We start from the raw sequence: 20,699 nt of genomic DNA on the forward strand, positions 1-20,699 counted from the left end.
CTTGTTTTTCATGGTTTCGTAAAGCCAAGTTCTTTACCATCCTAGATCTTAATCAGGCATACAACCAGATCCCTCTAGCTGCAGAATTGAAACATCTAAGAGCTTTTGCCACAGATTGAACTTGTATGAGTACAACCGCGTGCCTTTCGGGCCCTCCTAGAGCTTCTTTAACCTGTAGACGAGTGCACCTAAGGAAGTCAATAGAGTGCGCACAGCATTTGCCATTTGGTCCCACATAAGGGAGCACAGCATTTGTCGTTTTAGGCTAGTACTAAGAACTTAATTGCTTACTGACATAATATGACATCCAGAGTTTTTTTTTTTGTTGGGGGGGGAACTTTTTCAGTTATTCGAATAGTGTCGCTGTACAAATCCTAGTTCTGCATGATGGTGGTCTCTGACAGAAATGCGTGTACTCCCTGCAGTGTAAGAGTTTGGCATGCCATTCAGCAGTGTTACAATTGCCGCCAATGTAGATAATGTTTGTGCTCTTCGTAAATATAACTGTGAATGTCTCTTCTTTCGTAAATTACAAGTGATGTTACGGAGTTTCTGGACACCAGTGACAATATTATGGATGAACTAAATATGAAGGTGATATATTAAAATGTTTTGAAATGACAGTGTTTTCTCAATCCAAAATGTCATTTCATGTGTCTCAAAGTCTCTCAAAGATGTAATAATTTTTTTTTCTTAATTCTTACTCCCCAGAGGTTGTTTACCGGTCAAATACGTACTCACCGGCAATATTGCACAGCACATGCCATGCGCACTCGTTGAAAGGTTGAGCGGTCCGAACAAATGGAAATCGCACGGCGATAAGTCCGGGCTGTAAGGAGGATGATCAAACCTTGCTGTAAGCGTCTGACAGACCTCCAAACATCTCAACTTCAGATTTTCGGTCAAAAGGCGAGGGACCCATCTGGAACACACTTTAGGTCCTTTGTGATGATTGCTCAACAACTCCCATAACTGATTCCGACATGTTCTGCAATTTCCGACACTGTCGCCCGCCGATCATCATCAATAACGTCTTTAACCACACAAATCTTTTCATTTGTAATGTTGGTTCCGAGGACGGCGATCGTATTTCCTGATTTTCCACACGTTCTCATCCTTCCTTGAACTTTTTATGCCAGGCAAATACACATGCCCTTTACGGTGATTGATCAACAAACTTTGCGGTCGATCTTTGGCAAATTTCCGCTGGTATATCTCCTTCATGAGCAAGAAATTTTATAATTATGCGTTGTGCAATGGAGGGGTGACATCGTGAGGATTACTGACAAAATGGTGGGAAATATCTAACAGCACGCTCTCCCCACTCCTAACAGTCCTGCCTGAGCATAGCAGAAGTGCGGGGCCAGCCCTGCCAACTGTTGATGTTCAGGAACAAAAGTCTCGTTTATATTTGATTGACCTATGTATCATCACAGGATGCCTTAAACTAACATCTGTTCACAAACCCTACCCACTCGTCGGAATCAGGCGCTCCAATGTGCGAAGGAAGAAGATTATAGGTGCCGAGTATAAAAAGCAAATAGAAGATTCACACTACCCTCTGTATGGACACCATCCGCCTGAACAATGCCAGAAGTCTAGGAGGAGTTTCTTCACTAGATCCCAGGTTCTTCAAGGATCTCAAGAAAGCACTCACGTGACGTTGTAGAAGGAGAAAGTGAATGATCCAGAAATGCATGTCAGAAAAAGAAGCAGCACACAGTGAGAATACGGAGCCATCCAGCATGAAGCACATTTTCTGGTCTGTAGGAGACTTAGTGAACACTGCACAGGCCAGAATATTTTGGAAGTAAATGATAAGGCCATCTTGGTCACTAAACTTTGGAAACATTGCATATGGCCTGGACATGGAATGTAAGTAAGTGGAGAGAAAAATCGATTAGGGCTAACATATCCTTCCCCACAAGGATTAGCAGGTTGGTGCAGAAATATCTGCAAAAACTGTGCCATTAGAACTTAGCAATGTGTACTTTGTGCTTGCTGTTTGCAACGCACATATGTACTGAACAAAAAACATCTCAATTGGAGCCAAGGTGGCGTCGTCACTTTCCACTCGAAAGGTTAGCGTACAGTGAGGCATCTGGTGATGGAAAGAAAATACCACTTACAGAAGACTAACGGTAATGTATTCTTAAATTCAGACCATCATCATGAGAGAGGTCTTCGTCACGAACAGACAAGATTTTTTTCTGAAGATGTGGAGCAAACTCTCTGTGAAACATTGCATTCGCAAAGACGCACACACGAAATGTTGTCAATTGTGTACACTACTTTTATTTACAAATTATATACGTATTATGCACACACACACACTACTAACTGCCCTCTTGAACAAAACACCGCTACGACGAAGAAGAAGAAGAAGAAGAAGAAGAAGAAGAAGAAGAAGAAGACTGAAATACTGCATGTCAACCAACTACCAACACAACAAAATCATAACACTCGCCTAACGACTTCCACTACAAGTCTCGCTAAACAACTCAACTCCCAAGACTGCCTCTTTATATACATTGGCTGGCCAGGCTTCTAGAAGAATATGACAAACATATTTTCTCATAATTTTGAGAGTCTCTAGTAGCTTATTTACAATGAAAGGAATTTTCTATACAATTCTAGTGACAAGATGCGTTGTTCTGGACTATTACCGTGTGTTGCACAACATTGCATTGGATTTTTACATCATATATGTAGATAGTAATAAATTATATACTGTTAATTATGATTTCTTACATTAAATAAACTATTATTAATATACATACAGTAGACATGTCGTAACATAACCTCACATACAACACACAAATAATAAGACCTCGATTTAATCCAAATAAAGTCTGTACATAACTATGTAACTAATTGATGTTGACACAAGTGTGATAAACTGATATAATTTGAAAACAGTATTCCCTCACCCATGGGTAGATAATGCAAATATCAAGCTCTAATGATTATTATTATTATTATTATTATGACTTGTAATGTATGGCCATGAAGTATTTACATCCATTTAGTATTAGTATTATTATTCTTATATACGTAGTTGGATGATTGCATTTTTGTGAGGTTATGTCATGAAACATGTACTGTGTATAGACATTTATATGAGTTCAGTTAATGTAAGAACCTGTATATAATTTATTATTACCTGTAGATATGATGTGTAATCCACTACATATTGTGAAGCACACTGTAACATCCTGAATGACGTATCTTTGACACTAGGTGATGGTAGAATATATTCTGTACATTATATCTATGTATTAAGCACTCTAGAATTTACAAGAAGGTATTTTATAACATATCTTTCTAGAAGCCTGGCCAGGCACCTATATAAGGAGGTGGTCTTGATGGTGGAGAGGAGTTATTGCTTAGTTGGAGTTATGCTTTAACAGGAGTATACTTTTGACCTCGTGTTGTGTTTAGGCAGACATGTTTGTAGACAGTCAGCCGTCAGGACCTTTGCATGGTCAAAATACCGCAGACCTTTAATTCTCATCAGGGGGCAGATCCAATTGTGCTCCATGATAGGCCGTTGTTAAAATTGTGGTTTATTGATGTTTTCGGAGTGAAGCATTTTGTTTGAGATGGCAGTGATAAAGCTTATGTGTATTTGTAACTAATTGTGAATAAATCTGTGTATGCATGTTGACAGCATTTTGTGTGCGTCTTGATGCAAGTGCGATAATAGGTATAACTTGAAAACAATGTTCTCTCACCCATGGGTAACTGGTACAAGTATCGAGCTTGAATTATCGTAACTATTATTATTTTACGATTGTAATTATTATTGTTATTATTATAATAATTATTATTTTACAATTAGTATTATTACTTGTATGTATAGCTATGAAGTGTACATCCATTTAGAATTAGTATTGTTATTATTTACGTAGCTGAACGATCATATTGTGTGTGGGGTTATGTGATTAAGTATTAGTGTTATTATTATTTACGTAGTTGAATGATTGTATTATGTGTGAGTTTATGTCGAGACATTTATATAAATGTAAATACCTGTAAATTAATTTATTCTTACCTGTATAATTTGTAATCCATAATTGTGAAACACACTGTAACTTCCATAATGGTAATAAGGCACTAGAATAGTTGAGAATATTCTATACATTGTAATCTGTCTATTGGACACCCTGGAATATTCAAGAAGGTAGTTTTTTTTTTGTTTTTTGTTTTTTGTTTTGTTCTTTGTAATGGAAGTTCTAGAAATCTGGCCAGACACCTATATAAAGAGATGATCTTGACGGTGAAGTTAGTTACAGTTAGTTATTGAGAGGTATGGAGAGTTACTGAGAATTACTGAAGTTATTGTTTCGTAGCGCGTGGCTGACACGCCGAGTTAAGGTGGTCTCCATGTTGAATTTTGTAAAATTGTGACAGATCCCAAATAATGTGTCCTTTGTCATGGGCTAGAGACGTATCCAGCTATTATTTGTTGTGGTTCATGAGTGGTTATTGTGCAAGAATTATCAGCCCTTTAATCCTGTTCTCTGCCATTCCAGGTCAAATACTCAACAGATTCTCGAAGGATATTGGCTCAGCTGATGAGTTGCTTCCCAAAGCTATCCTGGATGCTTCTCAGGTAACTGTTCTGTTTATTGAAAACTAGGACTAGTGATACCTGACTATTGGCAAGCACTTATTCATTACACTTTAGCGGTCTGTAGTCTTATGATAATGAGGAGGAATTTATTGGTTATTTTGAAATGTTCAGATAAATTTGTTGTAATGGAAGTTTGGACTTAGTTAATTTATAACTGTGAGGTTCTTTAGACTGTCACAGTTCGAGTTCTGGTCAAACGTTGCAAAGAGATCCAATGTAGACTTTTCAAATAAGCAGACAAATCAGTTAGAAAAAGTTTTCAAATTTAATTGTCAAAAACGTTACACATAAAACAGCTAATCACTGATGTTGAAAATACTAGTCAATGATTTGCATTTAGGGCTGTCGCCCAGGTGGCAGATTACCTAGCCTTTTCTTAGATGTTTCCTAAGAACTTGGAAATTTATCGAACATTTCCCTTGGTAATTTATTCCAATCCATTTACTCGCTACACACAACACAGAGACACGATAAGAAATGTAGCAACCAATGATGCCCTACTACCTCAATGCCGCGCATTCAAAATCAGCGCCTAAACGAACTCCTCTATTGGTAAAACAGTGAAACTGAAACTACATCAACTTGGAACTTTAATCAGAAGATGTCACCACTAAAATACTGAGTAATTTTGTTATTGTGCAGTTGCCTAACCTGAGTGATTTCTCCTTGTTTTGTTTGCCATTCATCAAGAAGTTTGGACTTTTCCCCACATATGACATTACCAAAAACTATGATCATGCACCCTGGTGCAAAGTGTAAGAACTTATAATTTAAAGAAGTTTTGTATTTCTAGGTTTTTGTAACTGATTGATGTTCATTTATTTTTGGGTTGCCAATTCTTCCTTTTCTTTCTGCCAGTTTTGAATCTAGCCAATCATGAATTTTGTGTAATTAATTTCCAACCAATCCCGTATTTTTTCTTCACTTTGAGTTTAACCAATAAAATTGAGAGGGTGTGGCTGGTTTAGTCATAAAAGATCTCGAACCTTCCCTGAGGGTTTATAAACTGCAGCTTTTCACGTTTCTGGGCCAATTGATCGACGTCCATCTGAGTGTGTTGGTGCGTAGCAGGAAGCAGGCGGCCTCTTTCATCGGCAGCTAGAACATCTACAAGGTAATGGCCACATAACTTTATTCTTTCTTGCTACCTCCGCAGTTTAATCCGAGGGAAAGGTCCGAATCTTTAACTATGTAACCTACCTTTCTAAATGTAAACTTTCTTTTGGCTAATGTAAAATCTTCGAAAATCTTTAACTGTAAATCGGGGATAGAGAGTGAAGTACCCTCTCGAGCTCCCCTTCATCTTGGTTTGAGGTGCCTACGTTTTTGTAACCTTTCGTTTCTGCTATGTATTAAAGTTATTTCCATGCTTGCTACCTCAGTAGTTTGGGATTAGACCCTGTTTCATCGGCCTATTGCCCTATAGGTTTTAAATTTTTTTTGGAGCACAGTCGTCTCCTCCATTCAAATTGTACTTGGGCCGCTTATTTAACCTGTTCTTTTTTCACTAAGGCCCTGTAGTTTGGGTACTAGATACCTCTGTGTAATAATATTTATATTTGTAAATAGTGCCTTGTAAGGCCAGAGATTGTCAGATTTTTTTGCAATGTTGCCTTGAGTAGGCTTGAGAAACTGAGAGCCTGTTAGCTCTTTTTCAAATTTTGTAATTGTAAAGAGTGCCTCTGGAATGCTAGATATTTGATTTTAGGAACAAGTGCTCCATGAATTAGGGGATTTCTGCCCCTCTTTAAATAATATCTCTTCCTTGTGTAAAATCATAAAGCAAGGGGCTTGAAGCCCAGGTTTGTTAAAAGTCACTAAATTTTGGACTTTCTTGTCTTGCTTCAAGTTTGTCATTGTACCTGATGTTTCATTGTTATGAAAAATTGTTAAGTTTGAAGTTCTGAAAGAAATATAACCTTTGTTAAAGTTTTAAATCAATTCTTGATATTGTAGACAGACCCATTCACCCGGCACCTTCTTTAACCTCTTTCTGTTCCACGGGTATTTCCTTAACAACAACAACAACAACAACAATAATAATAATAATAATAATAATCATCATTATCATCATCATATTGACTGGTAGATACTTCTGGAATGCTGACGTTCAGTTCAGTACTGGAATTTTAATCCAGGTACCTATGCAGGGGCACCACGAGCAGGAATCAGCTTCACCAGCCATTACCAGAAAACACTAGAAGCTTTATCTATGCCGATGACCTTGCACTTACTACTCAAACTGATACCTTTGATGAAGCAGAGATCTCTTTAACTGCTGCATTAGAAGAGCTAGGTATCTATTATGAGAAAAACCAACTCAAACCAAATCCAGCTAAGACTCAAATTTGTGTGTTCCATCTGCGGCATGCACAGGCCTCTCAGAAACTCAAAGTACTATGGAAGGGGAACTTACTGGAACACTGCTTTACACCAAAGTACCTGGGAGTTATGCTGGATCGCACAATAACATATAAGAAACATTGCCAAAACCTGAAACAAAAGATAGCTGCCAGAAACAACATTCTACGAAAGTTATCAGGAACAAGTTGGGGAACACAACCACAAACAATTAGAACATCAGCTCTAGCTCTATGCTATTCTGCAGGAGAATATGCCTCCCCGGTTTGGTACAGGTCAGCTCATACGAAGCAGGTCGACATCGCTTTAAACGAAAGCTGCAGGATCATTACTGGATGCTTGAAACCTACACCCATTGAGAAGGTCCAGCTTTTAGCTGGTATTGCTCCCGGTGAGATTCGTAGGGAGGTAGCAGCTAACAAAGAAAGGCTCCAGTCAACTTCTTCAGAAGCACATCCTCTCTATGGATACCACCTAGCCACACAGAGGCTAAAATCTAGGAAAAGTTTTCTCCGCACATCAGTTAACCTTGAGGGGAAAGCAGAGAATGCTAGAGTCACAATGTGGAAAGAAAGAATCCACCGCCTTTCCAACTGGATAGAGCCGAAGGAATGTCTTCCATGTGGACACCAGGAGAAGTGGACAGTATGGAAAGCCCTTAACAGACTCCGTACGGAAGTCGGCAGAACAAAAGTTAATTTGTGGAAGTGGGACTTCTCAAATGATTCATCACTTTGTGATTGCGGAGAGCAGTAGACGATCCAACATCTATGTCAGTGTGTTTTATGTCCTTCAATGTGCACTATGAAAGACTTGATTGCAGCCTCCCCCAACGCTATTGACATCGCCCAATACTGGGCAAGCATCATCTAGCTCTCGAATATTGTTGCTCTTTCTGTGATTGTATAATAGACTTGTATATTTGTATAGTAGGAATGTAGATATCTTGTTGCTTTTTGTTAAATATCTGTAAGTAAAGTTGATACTTCTGACACGAATAAAGAAAGATCATCATCATCATCATCATCAGTGTCCCACTCCAGTCGCCTGGGTGTGGTTAACAAGCCTCCTCCACACCATTCTGTCCTTCCACCTTTCCTGCTCCATTACTTCTACCACATCCAATCCACCTTTTCTAATGTCCTTCCAAATCTGATCCATCCACCTTCTTCTCGGTCTTCCAACTGGTCTCTTTCCCTTAACTTCTCTTTCCAAATCCCATCTTTGTACCCATTCTTTTCCCATTCTTTTTACATGTCCAAACCATCTCAGTCTTGCTTTCTGTATATTCTGTAGTATCAGTTCTATATTTAGCTCTTCTCTGATTTTAATATTTTGAATTCTATCTCTTCTTGTCTTTTTAACCGATGTTCATAAAAATTTCATTTCTACTGCTTGGATCTTACTATTTTGTCTCTTATTAGTTACCATGCATTTCTAGTTCGTATGTTACAATTGGTATGAAATACTGTTTATATAATGTTAATTTCGTTCTCTTGGGTATTTTGTCATCCCAAAAAAGCTCTCTGACTTGGTGATAAGATGTTGTACCTTTACTTAGTCTATTATTAATTTCAGGGTTGATTTCATTACTGTACTTCCATTAATAATGTTATCCAGATATGTAAAATGTTCTGCATTCTCTAACCGTTCTCCATCTGTGTTCACTCGGCTTCTCTTTTTTTCTTTTCCACAGTGCATGACTACAATTTTCTTTTTACTAATTACCGTTCCAAACTCCTACAGATTTTCATTCCAAATGTCCAGTCTCTTTTGTACTTCCTTCTCCCTTTCCCCAAATCACCACATCATCTGCAAATACCAAAGCATTCACTTCATCACTACTGATAATCTGTTTTACACGTTTTATGATTTCATCCATCAATATAATAAACAATAATGGTGACAGTGCGCTTCCTTGCTTGAGACTTTTTTTTTTTGTATAGAATGTTTCAGAGTCATCACTCTCCACTTGTACACTGCTTTTACTCTCATGATACAACATTTTTATCTTGTTAATTAATGATTTTGCTACATTCCTTTTCTCTTAACTGTATCATAAGCTTTTTCCAAATCCAAAAATATGAAGATGATTTCCTTGTTCCTTTCCAGATGTTTTTCCATTATCGTTCGCACTGTAAATATCAAGTCTATTGTTGATCTATTTGGTCTAAAGCCACATTGTTCTTCCTCTAACTGTGTTTCTGTTATATCCCTCAGTCTTTTGTCTATGACTTCCTCCATTATTTTCAGCCCATGTGATAATAGGGTTAAACCCCTATAATTTTCACATTTCTTCCTATTTCCTTTTTTAACAATGGTACAATGCTTCCTTGTTGCCAAAATTCAGGTATCCTTTCATCCTTCCATATGGCATTGAGGGCTTGGTATAGCCACTGTAGTCCACTGCTTCCTGCTGCCTTAATCATATCAGCATTGAATTTGTCCTTTCCAGTTGGTTTACCTTTGGCCATTGCTTTCACTGCCCTTTCAAGTTCCAACCGTGTTATTGGGTTCTCTACTTTTTCTCCATCTATTATTTCTATTTTCTTATCGCCTTTTTCCTCTGAGCACTCATCCTCATTTTAAAGTTTTTCAAAATATTTTGCCATCACCTTCTGAAGACCCTTTTCGTCATGTACTATGGATCCATCTTCTCTCTCTAATGCCTTGATTTTTCCTTTATTTATTCTTTTCGATTTTATTACTCTGTATAATAGTTTCTGTTTTCCTCGACTATCTAGCTCAATTTTGTTGGTAAACTCTCCCCAACATTTCTCCTTTTCTCTTTACTTGTAGTTTCAATCTTTTGTATTCCACATGTAACCTTTCTATCTTATTCTCATCCCTCTGATACGTTTTTTTTGCTTTTCGGTATCCTTTCCTTTCTTCACCTTGTTCCTTTCTTTTATTTCTTTTTTATTTTGTCTGTCCACCACCATATCTCCTTTCCCTTAACTTTTGCTTTTGTTTTCCCGCATACCTCAATTGCTGCTTCCACAAATGTCTGTCTTAAATTGTCCCACCCTTCTTCTCCACTTCATATTTCTGTGTTAGGCAACTTCCTTTTTATCCAATATTGGAATGCCATTTTTATCCTCCTCCTCCAATTCCCAAATCCTGATCTTTGGGTTCAGTACAATTTTAGGAATTTTTACTTGTTTTAATTCCACAATTAATAATCTATGATCATCTTCCATACTTTCACTGGGGATTATCTTTGTATTCATGAAGTATCTTCACCATTCTCAGTCTGTTATTTTAAAATCAATGAGTGTTCCATACTGTCCACCCCAACTATATCAACTGATCTTATGGCTATTCCTCTTCATAAACCATGTGTTCCTTATTATCAGGTTATTTCTGATACAAAAGTCAAACAGTTTCTCTCCATCTTCATTTCTGTCGCCATGTCCATGTGGGCCCAGAACATTCTCATACCACATTCTATCAGTTCCCACATGAGCATTCAGATCTACCATTATCATGATCCCATCTTCAACAATATGTGTTTCCAGTTCATTGAGGAACTCTTCATTTTCTTCCATGCTACATCCTGTCTGTGGACCACACACCTGTACTACCTTCAATAGTTCCTTGTTTACATGTATGTGCATTATTATAATTCTTTCATTTACACACTCAACAACAGCTATTGGTTCAACATTCTGATTCACTATATATCCAACTCCATTTCTTTTATCTTTACTGTTACCCATCCAGTACAAGGTGTACCCCTTTCTTAGTTTCTTCATTCCTTTTCCTTTCCATTTTACTTCACTTAATCCCAGGATGTCGAGTTTTTGCCTCTCCATTAAGTCAATCAATTCATTTTCCTTCCCATTCATTGTTAGAATATTTATTGTTCCAAATAGGGTTCTGTTCTCTGATCTAACCCTTGCACGAACATCAGCATTACCATCATACTATGCAACTTGTGATAGTACATATATCACACCCCCGAATTATATGTAGAAGTTAGAGATATTATTGTCAGTATTTGATTTATTATTATTATTATTAGTATTATTATTAGTATTAGTATTTCATTTATATATTTTGCCATTTATATTGGTAAGCTGGAAGATATCCACATATGTAGGTATGAGTAATTTGTTTTGCACGAGTGGGAAAACCTTGCTTTAATAACTCTGGTAATTTGAATGAGTCATCTGGCTACCCCAGTGTTTGTTGATGTACTTGTGTCGGGAAATTCATGAGTCATGTATATATCCCAGCCTGATGAGATGAGCTTGTTGTTGTACCAGGGAAGTTTGGTGATTCATGTAAAACTCCCGAGAGTTTGTTATTGTCTTGGGAGGAAGAAGTAGTTCAGGGCTTGGTCTTGACTTGAGATCACTCATGATTGGCTGGCAAGCACCAATCAAGACGTATCATCTGAGAGGAGGGGGATGTTGATGTCTATAAAGGTTGATCATACGGCGGCAACCAGGGTAATTGTCAGAAACATTGTAAGGGTGATTGTGAAGGTGATTGTAAGGTAACTACTACAACTAGAAGCAGTAACACTGTATGAAGGAACGACAACTGACACACTGTACGGGAAGGAAGTGGTGCTGACACACGGTACTGGAGTGACACGGCTGCAATGGACTGGACTTCAAACGTTTGTGGAGGGTAGTCTAGTTTTGTTCGTGGAAAGTGGCTGATTGTGGAGAGTGTTTGCGCATTAAGTATTGTAGCACTTGTGGCGGCCTAGCATTATATGTTGGTGAAAGCTATCTCAGACTTTCCATAAATTTATGTTGAGGATCGACAGACGTGTGTATATATCTTTACAAGTGTTAAAATATGTGAACACAGTAGTACAAGGTACAGTATCTGTGTGATGTGATAACTGCCGATTATGAGAATCGGTAAGTCGAATTGATATAGAGACAGTGAAGGGTATTTATCTTCATACATGTACATTGTTCATCGGACTATTTACAAATGGTAACTTAGTTCTCGCTTTCGTTTTCCCACGATTTTCATTATTATTGTTGTTGTTGTAAATATGGAGTCTTCCAGCAATATTTTATGTGTGTATTATATGTATTATGTTGTATGTTGATGAGGTGCTCATGCACGGAATTTGTTCAGAATATAGTTAGCTATTTTAGAATCAGTGTTATTGATGAACCTAGGTGCAGTTCCTACCTAATTAGTCGTTTTCAGGAGGTTAGGTAAGGCCTGCAGCAGATGTACCAGTACGCAGCATTATGTACACGCCCTGCGATATACAGTTTATCATGCTCTTATCTAAATTCGAGGGATCCATTCTGGTGAACTCTGGCGCCCATACTACGGACATTTCGGTTAATTGTGCTTATTAATTTTATTAAGTTTTTGAGTAATTTTATTTATATATTTTTATTCATGATTTTATTTATCAGTAGTCATCAACTTCTTACAATTGGCTTCCCAACGTGTGGCTGAATGATTGGTACATCTGTTAGGCTTATAAGCGTAGGTGCACTTGTCAGGTGTGGATGGAATTCTACAAACTACGTCAGTGAAGTGTTTTATATGTACGTGATATGTATGTTGGAGTATGAAGAAATGTTGTAGCGAGTCCAGTATTATAAAAAAGTGAGAGTAGCAAAATGGCTGATAGTAGGAAGGATCTATTGGCAACGATGGGTGAGGAACCGAGCAACCCGTCTCAAACTCAGAATGTAGGGGATTTAGAGGAGGCCTCCATTCGTAGTTTACTACAGTTGATTCTTATCCAAAATAAAGAGTTCAAGGATGAATTAAATGTTGTTAACAATAAGATTGATAATCAAAGTGTTGAATTAAATAGTAAGAGTGATGAAGTGTCCAGTAAGATTGATAGTCAAAGTAAGGAGTTAAATTCAGTGAGTGTTGAACTGTCCAGTAAAATCGATAATAATAATATTGAATTGTCCAGTAAGATTGATAGTCAGAGTAAAGAATTGAAGAGTGGTCCAGTAAGATTGATAGTCAGAGTAAAGAATTGAAGAGTGAATTGAGTTTTTTAAGTAATGAAATATACAGTATTAATAGTGAATTAAATTCAGTTAGTACGGAATTGTCCAGTAAGATTGAGAATCAAAGTAAGGAGTTAAATTTAGTGAGTGTTGAATTGTCTAGTAAAATTGATAGTTTAAGTAGTGCTGTGAATAGTAGAATAGATAAATTAAACCAGAAGTATGACCATCAAAGCGGGGAAATTCAGGAAGTCAATAATAAGGTAGAAGCTCAATGCTTGGAATTGACTGAGAAAATCGAATGCCGATTTAATGTAGTTAGGAAGGAATTTGTGGAAAACAGCAAGGAATGTGACAAGAGAATAAAAAATAGTGGATGATAAAGTCGAAGAAATAGATAGAATTAAAACCAGTCAGAATGTTTTAGCGAGGCGAATAGATGAAAAGACTGAGAAATTGGAGAAAGACCTCAAGTCAGTAGAAGGAAATGCCAGAATGGTAGTGGAAGAAGGAATTAAATCATGTCATGTGAAGTTAAGGCAGGAGATGAGTCAAATCCAAGTAGGTAGCAGTATATATAATAGGAACGTATCTTGTACGAAGGACTCTGAATTACCCAAATTTAATGGCCGACAGTTTAATCCGATGGAATTCTTGAAAACGGTGGAGAAACGGTTTTGCAAGAATCTTGACGATGGTTTGATTGATTGGAGTATGGTTGATGAGCTGTTGGATGTTGCATTTGTTGGAGAAGCGAGATCTTGGCTTCAAGTTTACAGACAGGGTATTTCGAGTTTGGAGGAATTTAGGGAGAAATTTAGTTCTAAATTTTGGAGTGAAGCTATTCAGGGAAGGGAAAGAGATCGCGTGCTATTTGGCAAATATAGACCTCAGGAAGGTGTGTCTATGACGGAATATTTCTTGGCGCATGTTCTGATCAGCCAGAATATTGAAGGTCTAGCATCGGAGAGAGATACAGTCCGCCAGATGTTGAGGCATTTTCCTGAGAAGGTCGGATTAGCTGCATGTATGCAGAATATTGTTACGATCAAGGAATTAGAGCAGCTGTTAGAGAGGTTTGATGCTTTGGAAGGGCAGTGGAGGACTAGGCAAACTGAAGGTAGGAATTACGGGGATAATGGGAGACAAGGTAATCAGGTAGGGGGAGATAGGAATAATCAGAATTTCAGTCACTCTAGGCAAGGGAATCAGGGTGGTAATTCCGGAAGGGAAAACAGACAGTCTAATCAGGGAGTTAATCACCAGGAATATTTTGGCAGAAGACCTAATCAAGGGGAATCAGAAAGTAGGGGGCGTACGGATCAAAGACCTCCAGATCAAGTGCAGAGACATGATAATAGTGAACAGTCCACGTCAAGTAATTTAAACCGGAATCGGACTTCTTAGTCGGGTCAGATAGGCAGTCCGATACCGAAATTCCTATTCACGTGATGAAACAGGTAAGTTATGATTTAGACGTGAAAGAGGAATTATTGAATGACCAAGTGTTTTGTGATCAGGAGGAATCTGAAGCTATTATGATTACGCCTGTGATTGAAGTTGAGATTTGGGAGAATAAGGTCAAGGCTTTATTAGATTCAGGTAGTGAGAAGTCTTGTATTAATCTTAAGTTTTATGATGATGCTAAGAGGAAAGGACATGTCATAGAGGAAATTCCTGTTAGTAACACTTTCATCTTGTCTGCGGTAGGCAGCAAATCACATAGAATTAAGAGTCAAGTGGCTATTCCAGTTAAGATAGGCAATGAGACTGTTTTTCAGGTATGTTTATTAGTGCCTAATTTAGTATATCCGGTGATTTTTGGGGCTGATTGGTTGGGTAGTCAAGGTGTTAAGTTGGATTATGATAGTGCGACGGTTCGATTCTTTTGGGGTAGTTCTCGTGATTTGATGAAATTGGAGTACAAGGTCGATGAGGGAATTTTTGTTCATGAGTTGAGTTGCATCCAGGTGGCTTACGATGTTGAAGTAAATGAAGTTTGTGATAGTGAGTCACAGGTAAATCTGTGTCACATGTCTGTGGAGACTGGTCAGGAAGACCAGTTCCTCGAGGCTGTGGACAGAACGAATTTAGTACAGGAGCAGAAGGATTGCTTATTTTCTTTGTTAGTAGAGTATAGCGACGTTTTTAGTGGTAAGCCTGGAAAAACTCACTTTATGAACATAAGTTTGACATCACTGATCGCTCGAGTTTTGTGGGACCGCGGTACCCTATTCCACATGTTCATGACAGAGCTGTAGATGAGGTTATATCGAAAATGTTGGAGGATGGGATCATTGAACCTTCAAGTAGTCAATATGTGAACCCTTTAGTGGTTGTAGCCAAGAAGGATGGGAGTGTTCGTGTGTGCTTGGATGCCAGAGAGATGAACAGACGCATTGCACCCGATCAACAACGACCTGAGACTACCGAAGACGTAATCCAACGTTTCGATGGTAGGAAATGGCTCACGGCGGTAGATTTAAGCTCTAGTTTCTGGCAAGTTCCCTTAAGGAAGGAAGATCGGCAGTTCACCGCATTTCTTTATAAGAATAAGTTATTTCAGTTCACACGCGTCCCTTTTGGCACAAAAACATCATCTGCCGCACTTATCAGGGCTTTAGACATTGTGTTGGGACATGAAACGGAGGATTTCACCACCACTTATATTGATGACCTGGTCGTTGCGTCACATACATTCGAGGAACACATGAGACACTTAGGGATTGTTTTTTGTAAGTTGAGGGATGGGGGTTTCACCTTGAAATTGAATAAATCTACATTTTGTGCACAACACATAACATTTCTAGGTCACACTATCACGCAGCAGGGTGTAACTCCAGAACAGATGAAATTAGAACACATTTTCAACACCAGGACACCACGTAACGTCAAACAACTTCGGTCCTTTTTGGGAGTTTGCAATTATTTTAGGAGGTTTGTAATTAGATATTCATTTCTTGTAGAGCCATTTAGGGAACTCCTTAAGAGTAATGCTAGGTGGAACTGGGGTCCGGAGCATGATACAGCTTTCACACAACTTAAGTTAGGTTTTCGAGAAGCTGTCATGCTAAAATATCCTAGATCAGACCGTGCATACTTAGTTATGACTGATGCTTTTTTTTTTTTGCTATGGGCTTTACGTCGCACCAACACAGATAGGTCTTATGGCGACGATAGGATAGGAAAGACCTAGGAGTTGGAAGGAAGCGGCCGTGGCCTTAATTAAGGTACAGCCCCAGCATTTGCCTGGTGTGAAAATGGGAAACCACGGAAAACCATTTTCAGGGCTGCCGATAGTGGGATTCGAACCTACTATCTCCCAGATGCAAGCTTACAGCCGCGTGCCTCTACGCGCACAGCCATGACTGATGCTAGCGATAAGGGGATTGCGGGGGTGTTATTTCAAGAGGATGATGAGGGTAACCTTGGGATTGTGTCTCTAGCTAGTAGGGGACTTAGTTTAGCTGAGAAGAGGTATACTGTTACCGAATTAGAGTTGCTTGCCATTGTGTACTCCTTGGGTAAATTTAGAACGTATGTGTTAGGAACTAAATTTAAGATTATGACGGATCACAATGCTCTGATTGTTATGCAGACGTGTAAGTTAACGTCTAATCGTATGTCTCGTTGGATTCTGGCCTTACAAGAGTACGACTTTGACATATCTCATGTCAAAGGGGCAGACAATGTCTTAGCAGATTTCTTGAGTAGAAACCCTCAGGTATCTCGTGAAGACATTGTCGCCGAACAGTCAGGAGGCATTTTAGTATGTACTGTAAAATTTTATGATCGTAAGGAGGAGAAGTTACGTTTGCATAAGATTAAAATTGAACAGAGGAAGGAGGTTGACCTCATTCAGATAATTGGTGAATTGGAGGCTAGTGAGCCTGATACTCAGATTCAGAAAGGTAACACGTGGTACCGATTACAAGGTGATTTACTGGCTAAGAAGTGTTATAACGATGTGTGGTGTGTGATAGTCCCCAAGTCTTTGACAGAAGACATTGTTTGGTTTTATCACAAGGAGTTGGGCCATTTCGGTCCGGACAAGCTTTTATGTGCTCTTCAGTACAATTTCATTTGGAAGAACATGGGAAGGGACGTTAGGAAAATTCTAGCGACTTGTGACTTGTGTCAGCGCTGCAAGCACCCCAACAGGCATTTAGAGGGTCCTAGACAGGTAGTTTTGACGCAGGCGCCTGGAGAGCTTGTATGCATGGATCTGTATAGACCGTTAGTGTCTTCTCGGTATGGATACCAGTTTATATTTGTCGTATTAGATGCCTTCAGCAAATATGTCAAGTTGTATCCCCTGAGGAAAGCCACAGGGAGAGGGAGTGTCAGTCAGATCATTGACAAGTATGTGCCTGAGTTTGGTAAGCCACTCAGGATACTATCAGACCATGGATCACAATTTTCCTAAAAAATCTGGAGAACCAAATTGGCGGAAATTGGGATCCAGCATATTTATTCGTCGATACGATATCCGCAAGGGAATATGTCTGAAAGAGTCATGAGAGAACTCGGCAGGATGTTCAGGTCGTATGTGAGCGAGAAACACAGCTCATGGTTTAATCGCCTGGACGATATTGAGCGGTGGTTTAACGTCACTAAGCACGACAGTACTGGACATTCTCCGATTGAGGTTCAATTAGGTAGGAAGCCTACCAACGAACTCGCTAGAATACTAGGTTTAGCTACAGGAGAGGCGGTACCCAGGGATATCTGTATCCAGCTGGCTAGGGAAAATTTAATTAAGGCAGGTAATAGGAGAATTCGCCAGCAAAAGGGGAAAGTACAGGACGAGTTTGAGGTGGGAGACGAGGTGCTTCTCAGAGTTCCTCATTTGTCGAATGCCGATCAGAAAACTATGCATAAGTTTTTTCAATTGTATCAGGGTCCGTATACCGTGGACAGTAGAATAGGCAAGTGTGCTTATAGGCTCCTAACCGCTGAAAATAAGGTTCTTGGGACATTTAATATCTACAGCCTTCGAAGATATAAGAGATAGGATCTGCACCTTGGATGTATATATTATCAATTATGAGTTATGTGTACAGTAGCAAGAAGGGATTGTGTTCAATGGTATAAGAAACAATCGGAGTTGTGTGTATATAGCCATATTATTATTATTATTGTTTGGACAAATTGTATTTCGTGTGTGCGAATACAATGCAGTAGACGCAATGTATATATCATTATTACAGTAAATTATGTGTTCCGTTATGCCATTATAAGGTTATGTATGAAGTTCTGTTTTATGGTGAATCATAATATGTGATATCATCGATTCACCAAGGGGGCGTTATGTGATAGTACATATATCACACCCCCGAATTATATGTAGAAGTTAGAGATATTATTGTCAGTATTCGATTTATTATTATTATTAGTATTATTATTAGTATTAGTATTTCATTTATATATTTTGCCATTTATATTGGTAAGCTGGAAGATATCCACATATGTAGGTATGAGTAATTTGTTTTGCACGAGTGGGAAAACCTTGCTTTAATAACTCTGGTAATTTGAATGAGTCATCTGGCTACCCCAGTGTTTGTTGATGTACTTGTGTCGGGAAATTCATGAGTCATGTATATATCCCAGCCTGATGAGATGAGCTTGTTGTTGTACCAGGGAAGTTTGGTGATTCATGTAAAACTCCCGAGAGTTTGTTATTGTCTTGGGAGGAAGAAGTAGTTCAGGGCTTGGTCTTGACTTGAGATCACTCATGATTGGCTGGCAAGCACCAATCAAGACGTATCATCTGAGAGGAGGGGGATGTTGATGTCTATAAAGGTTGATCATACGGCGGCAACCAGGGTAATTGTCAGAAACATTGTAAGGGTGATTGTGAAGGTGATTGTAAGGTAACTACTACAACTAGAAGCAGTAACACTGTATGAAGGAACGACAACTGACACACTGTACGGGAAGGAAGTGGTGCTGACACACGGTACTGGAGTGACACGGCTGCAATGGACTGGACTTCAAACGTTTGTGGAGGGTAGTCTAGTTATGTTCGTGGAAAGTGGCTGATTGTGGAGAGTGTTTGCGCATTAAGTATTGTAGCACTTGTGGCGGCCTAGCATTATATGTTGGTGAAAGCTATCTCAGACTTTCCATAAATTTATGTTGAGGATCGACAGACGTGTGTATATATCTTTACAAGTGTTAAAATATGTGAACACAGTAGTACAAGGTACAGCATCTGTGTGATGTGATAACTGCCGATTATGAGAATCGGTAAGTCGAATTGATATAGAGACAGTGAAGGGTATTTATCTTCATACATGTACATTGTTCATCGGACTATTTACAAATGGTAACTTAGTTCTCGCTTTCGTTTTCCCACGATTTTCATTATTATTGTTGTTGTTGTAAATATGGAGTCTTCCAGCAATATTTTATGTATGTATTATATGTATTATGTTGTATGTTGATGAGGTGCTCATGCACGGAATTTGTTCAGAATATAGTTAGCTATTTTAGAATCAGTGTTATTGATGAACCTAGGTGCAGTTCCTACCTAATTAGTCGTTTTCAGGAGGTTAGGTAAGGCCTGCAGCAGATGTACCAGTATGCAGCATTATGTACACGCCCTGGGATATACAGTTTATCATGCTCTTATCTAAATTCGAGGGATCCATTCTGGTGAACTCTGGCGCCCATACTACGGACATTTCGGTTAATTGTGCTTATTAATTTTATTAAGTTTTTGAGTAATTTTATTTATATATTTTTATTCATGATTTTATTTATCAGTAGTCATCAACTTATTACAAACTGTAGCCGGAGACTCGTCAATTTCATTTCCAATTTTAAACTTCCATCTGAGGCTTGTATTATAGTTGAAAGCAAGTACAAATATACTCATCTGCTGACCTGCTAAGCTTAACGCATCTGAGGATTTTCTTTCACGGTTTACTCCCTTAGCCTTTGAAGAATAATCGAACTGGAAAATTCAGCAAACCAAGCTTCAAAACTCAAAGCTCATTACTAAAAATTATTAAAATGAAAATAAAAGAGATTATCAAATAGTCACAAAAGTGGATGAGGAGAGCATGACGGAAGGTGTCCAACACCTTTAAAATGGTATCAACCTAAGAAAGACAAGGGCAATGAAGAGCATGAAAATAAGACTCCCTAGGCCTCCATATGTAATATTATTGGGGTTAGAAAAGAACAAGAGTTGAGTACGGGAGGTTGGTTATAATGAAAAAGCCAAATTACATAGGAAAAACTAACAAATTCATTAAAGAGAAAAAAAAGAAAGAACATTCAACAGACCGAAGAACTTTACAGTTATAAAATGTTCATACTAACTCAAAAGGTAAAACACTAAATTTAGTGTTCTGTAATAAACTGCATCTAATGTAATGTCTTTGTCTTAAATGGCGTGTACAATGGCCCAAAGAGTTGGTTTACATTGTTATCCTGCATATCCACCAGTTTGAAATGGAGAGATATTCTTTTGGGAAATATGTGTGGGCCCCAACCCTAACCCTACATGAGTTGGAATAATATTGTACTTAACTCGTAGACTATTGTTTAGTCTTCCGGATGAGTTGTTTTACTTATAAAGCTACTGTATTTCTTATTACAATCCTTGAAAATGTGGAAAAGGGTCATTAATAACAGGATTCTTCAGTTCACAAGAATAACAGCATATCAGGGTTGATTTGTTTCTGGGAAGTCTAACATCAGTACCCTCCATTCATTCAGAATTTGTGTGGATACCAGAG

At 38.4% G+C, this 20,699-nt stretch overlaps 1 protein-coding gene across 1 annotated transcript in view; it reads left to right on the top strand.

Moving 5' to 3' along the window:
• Window positions 1–20,699, top strand: part of LOC136858052 (probable multidrug resistance-associated protein lethal(2)03659) — a 327,592-nt gene that overhangs the window by 191,743 nt on the left and 115,150 nt on the right. The window contains exon 15 of the mRNA XM_068229848.1: window positions 4,536–4,615. Coding sequence (XP_068085949.1) covers window positions 4,536–4,615 — 80 coding nt within the window. The remainder of the gene's footprint in view (window positions 1–4,535; window positions 4,616–20,699) is intronic.

This window comes from Anabrus simplex, chromosome 1, assembly GCF_040414725.1.
Source record: "Anabrus simplex isolate iqAnaSimp1 chromosome 1, ASM4041472v1, whole genome shotgun sequence".
Taxonomy (NCBI): Eukaryota; Metazoa; Arthropoda; class Insecta; order Orthoptera; family Tettigoniidae; genus Anabrus; species Anabrus simplex.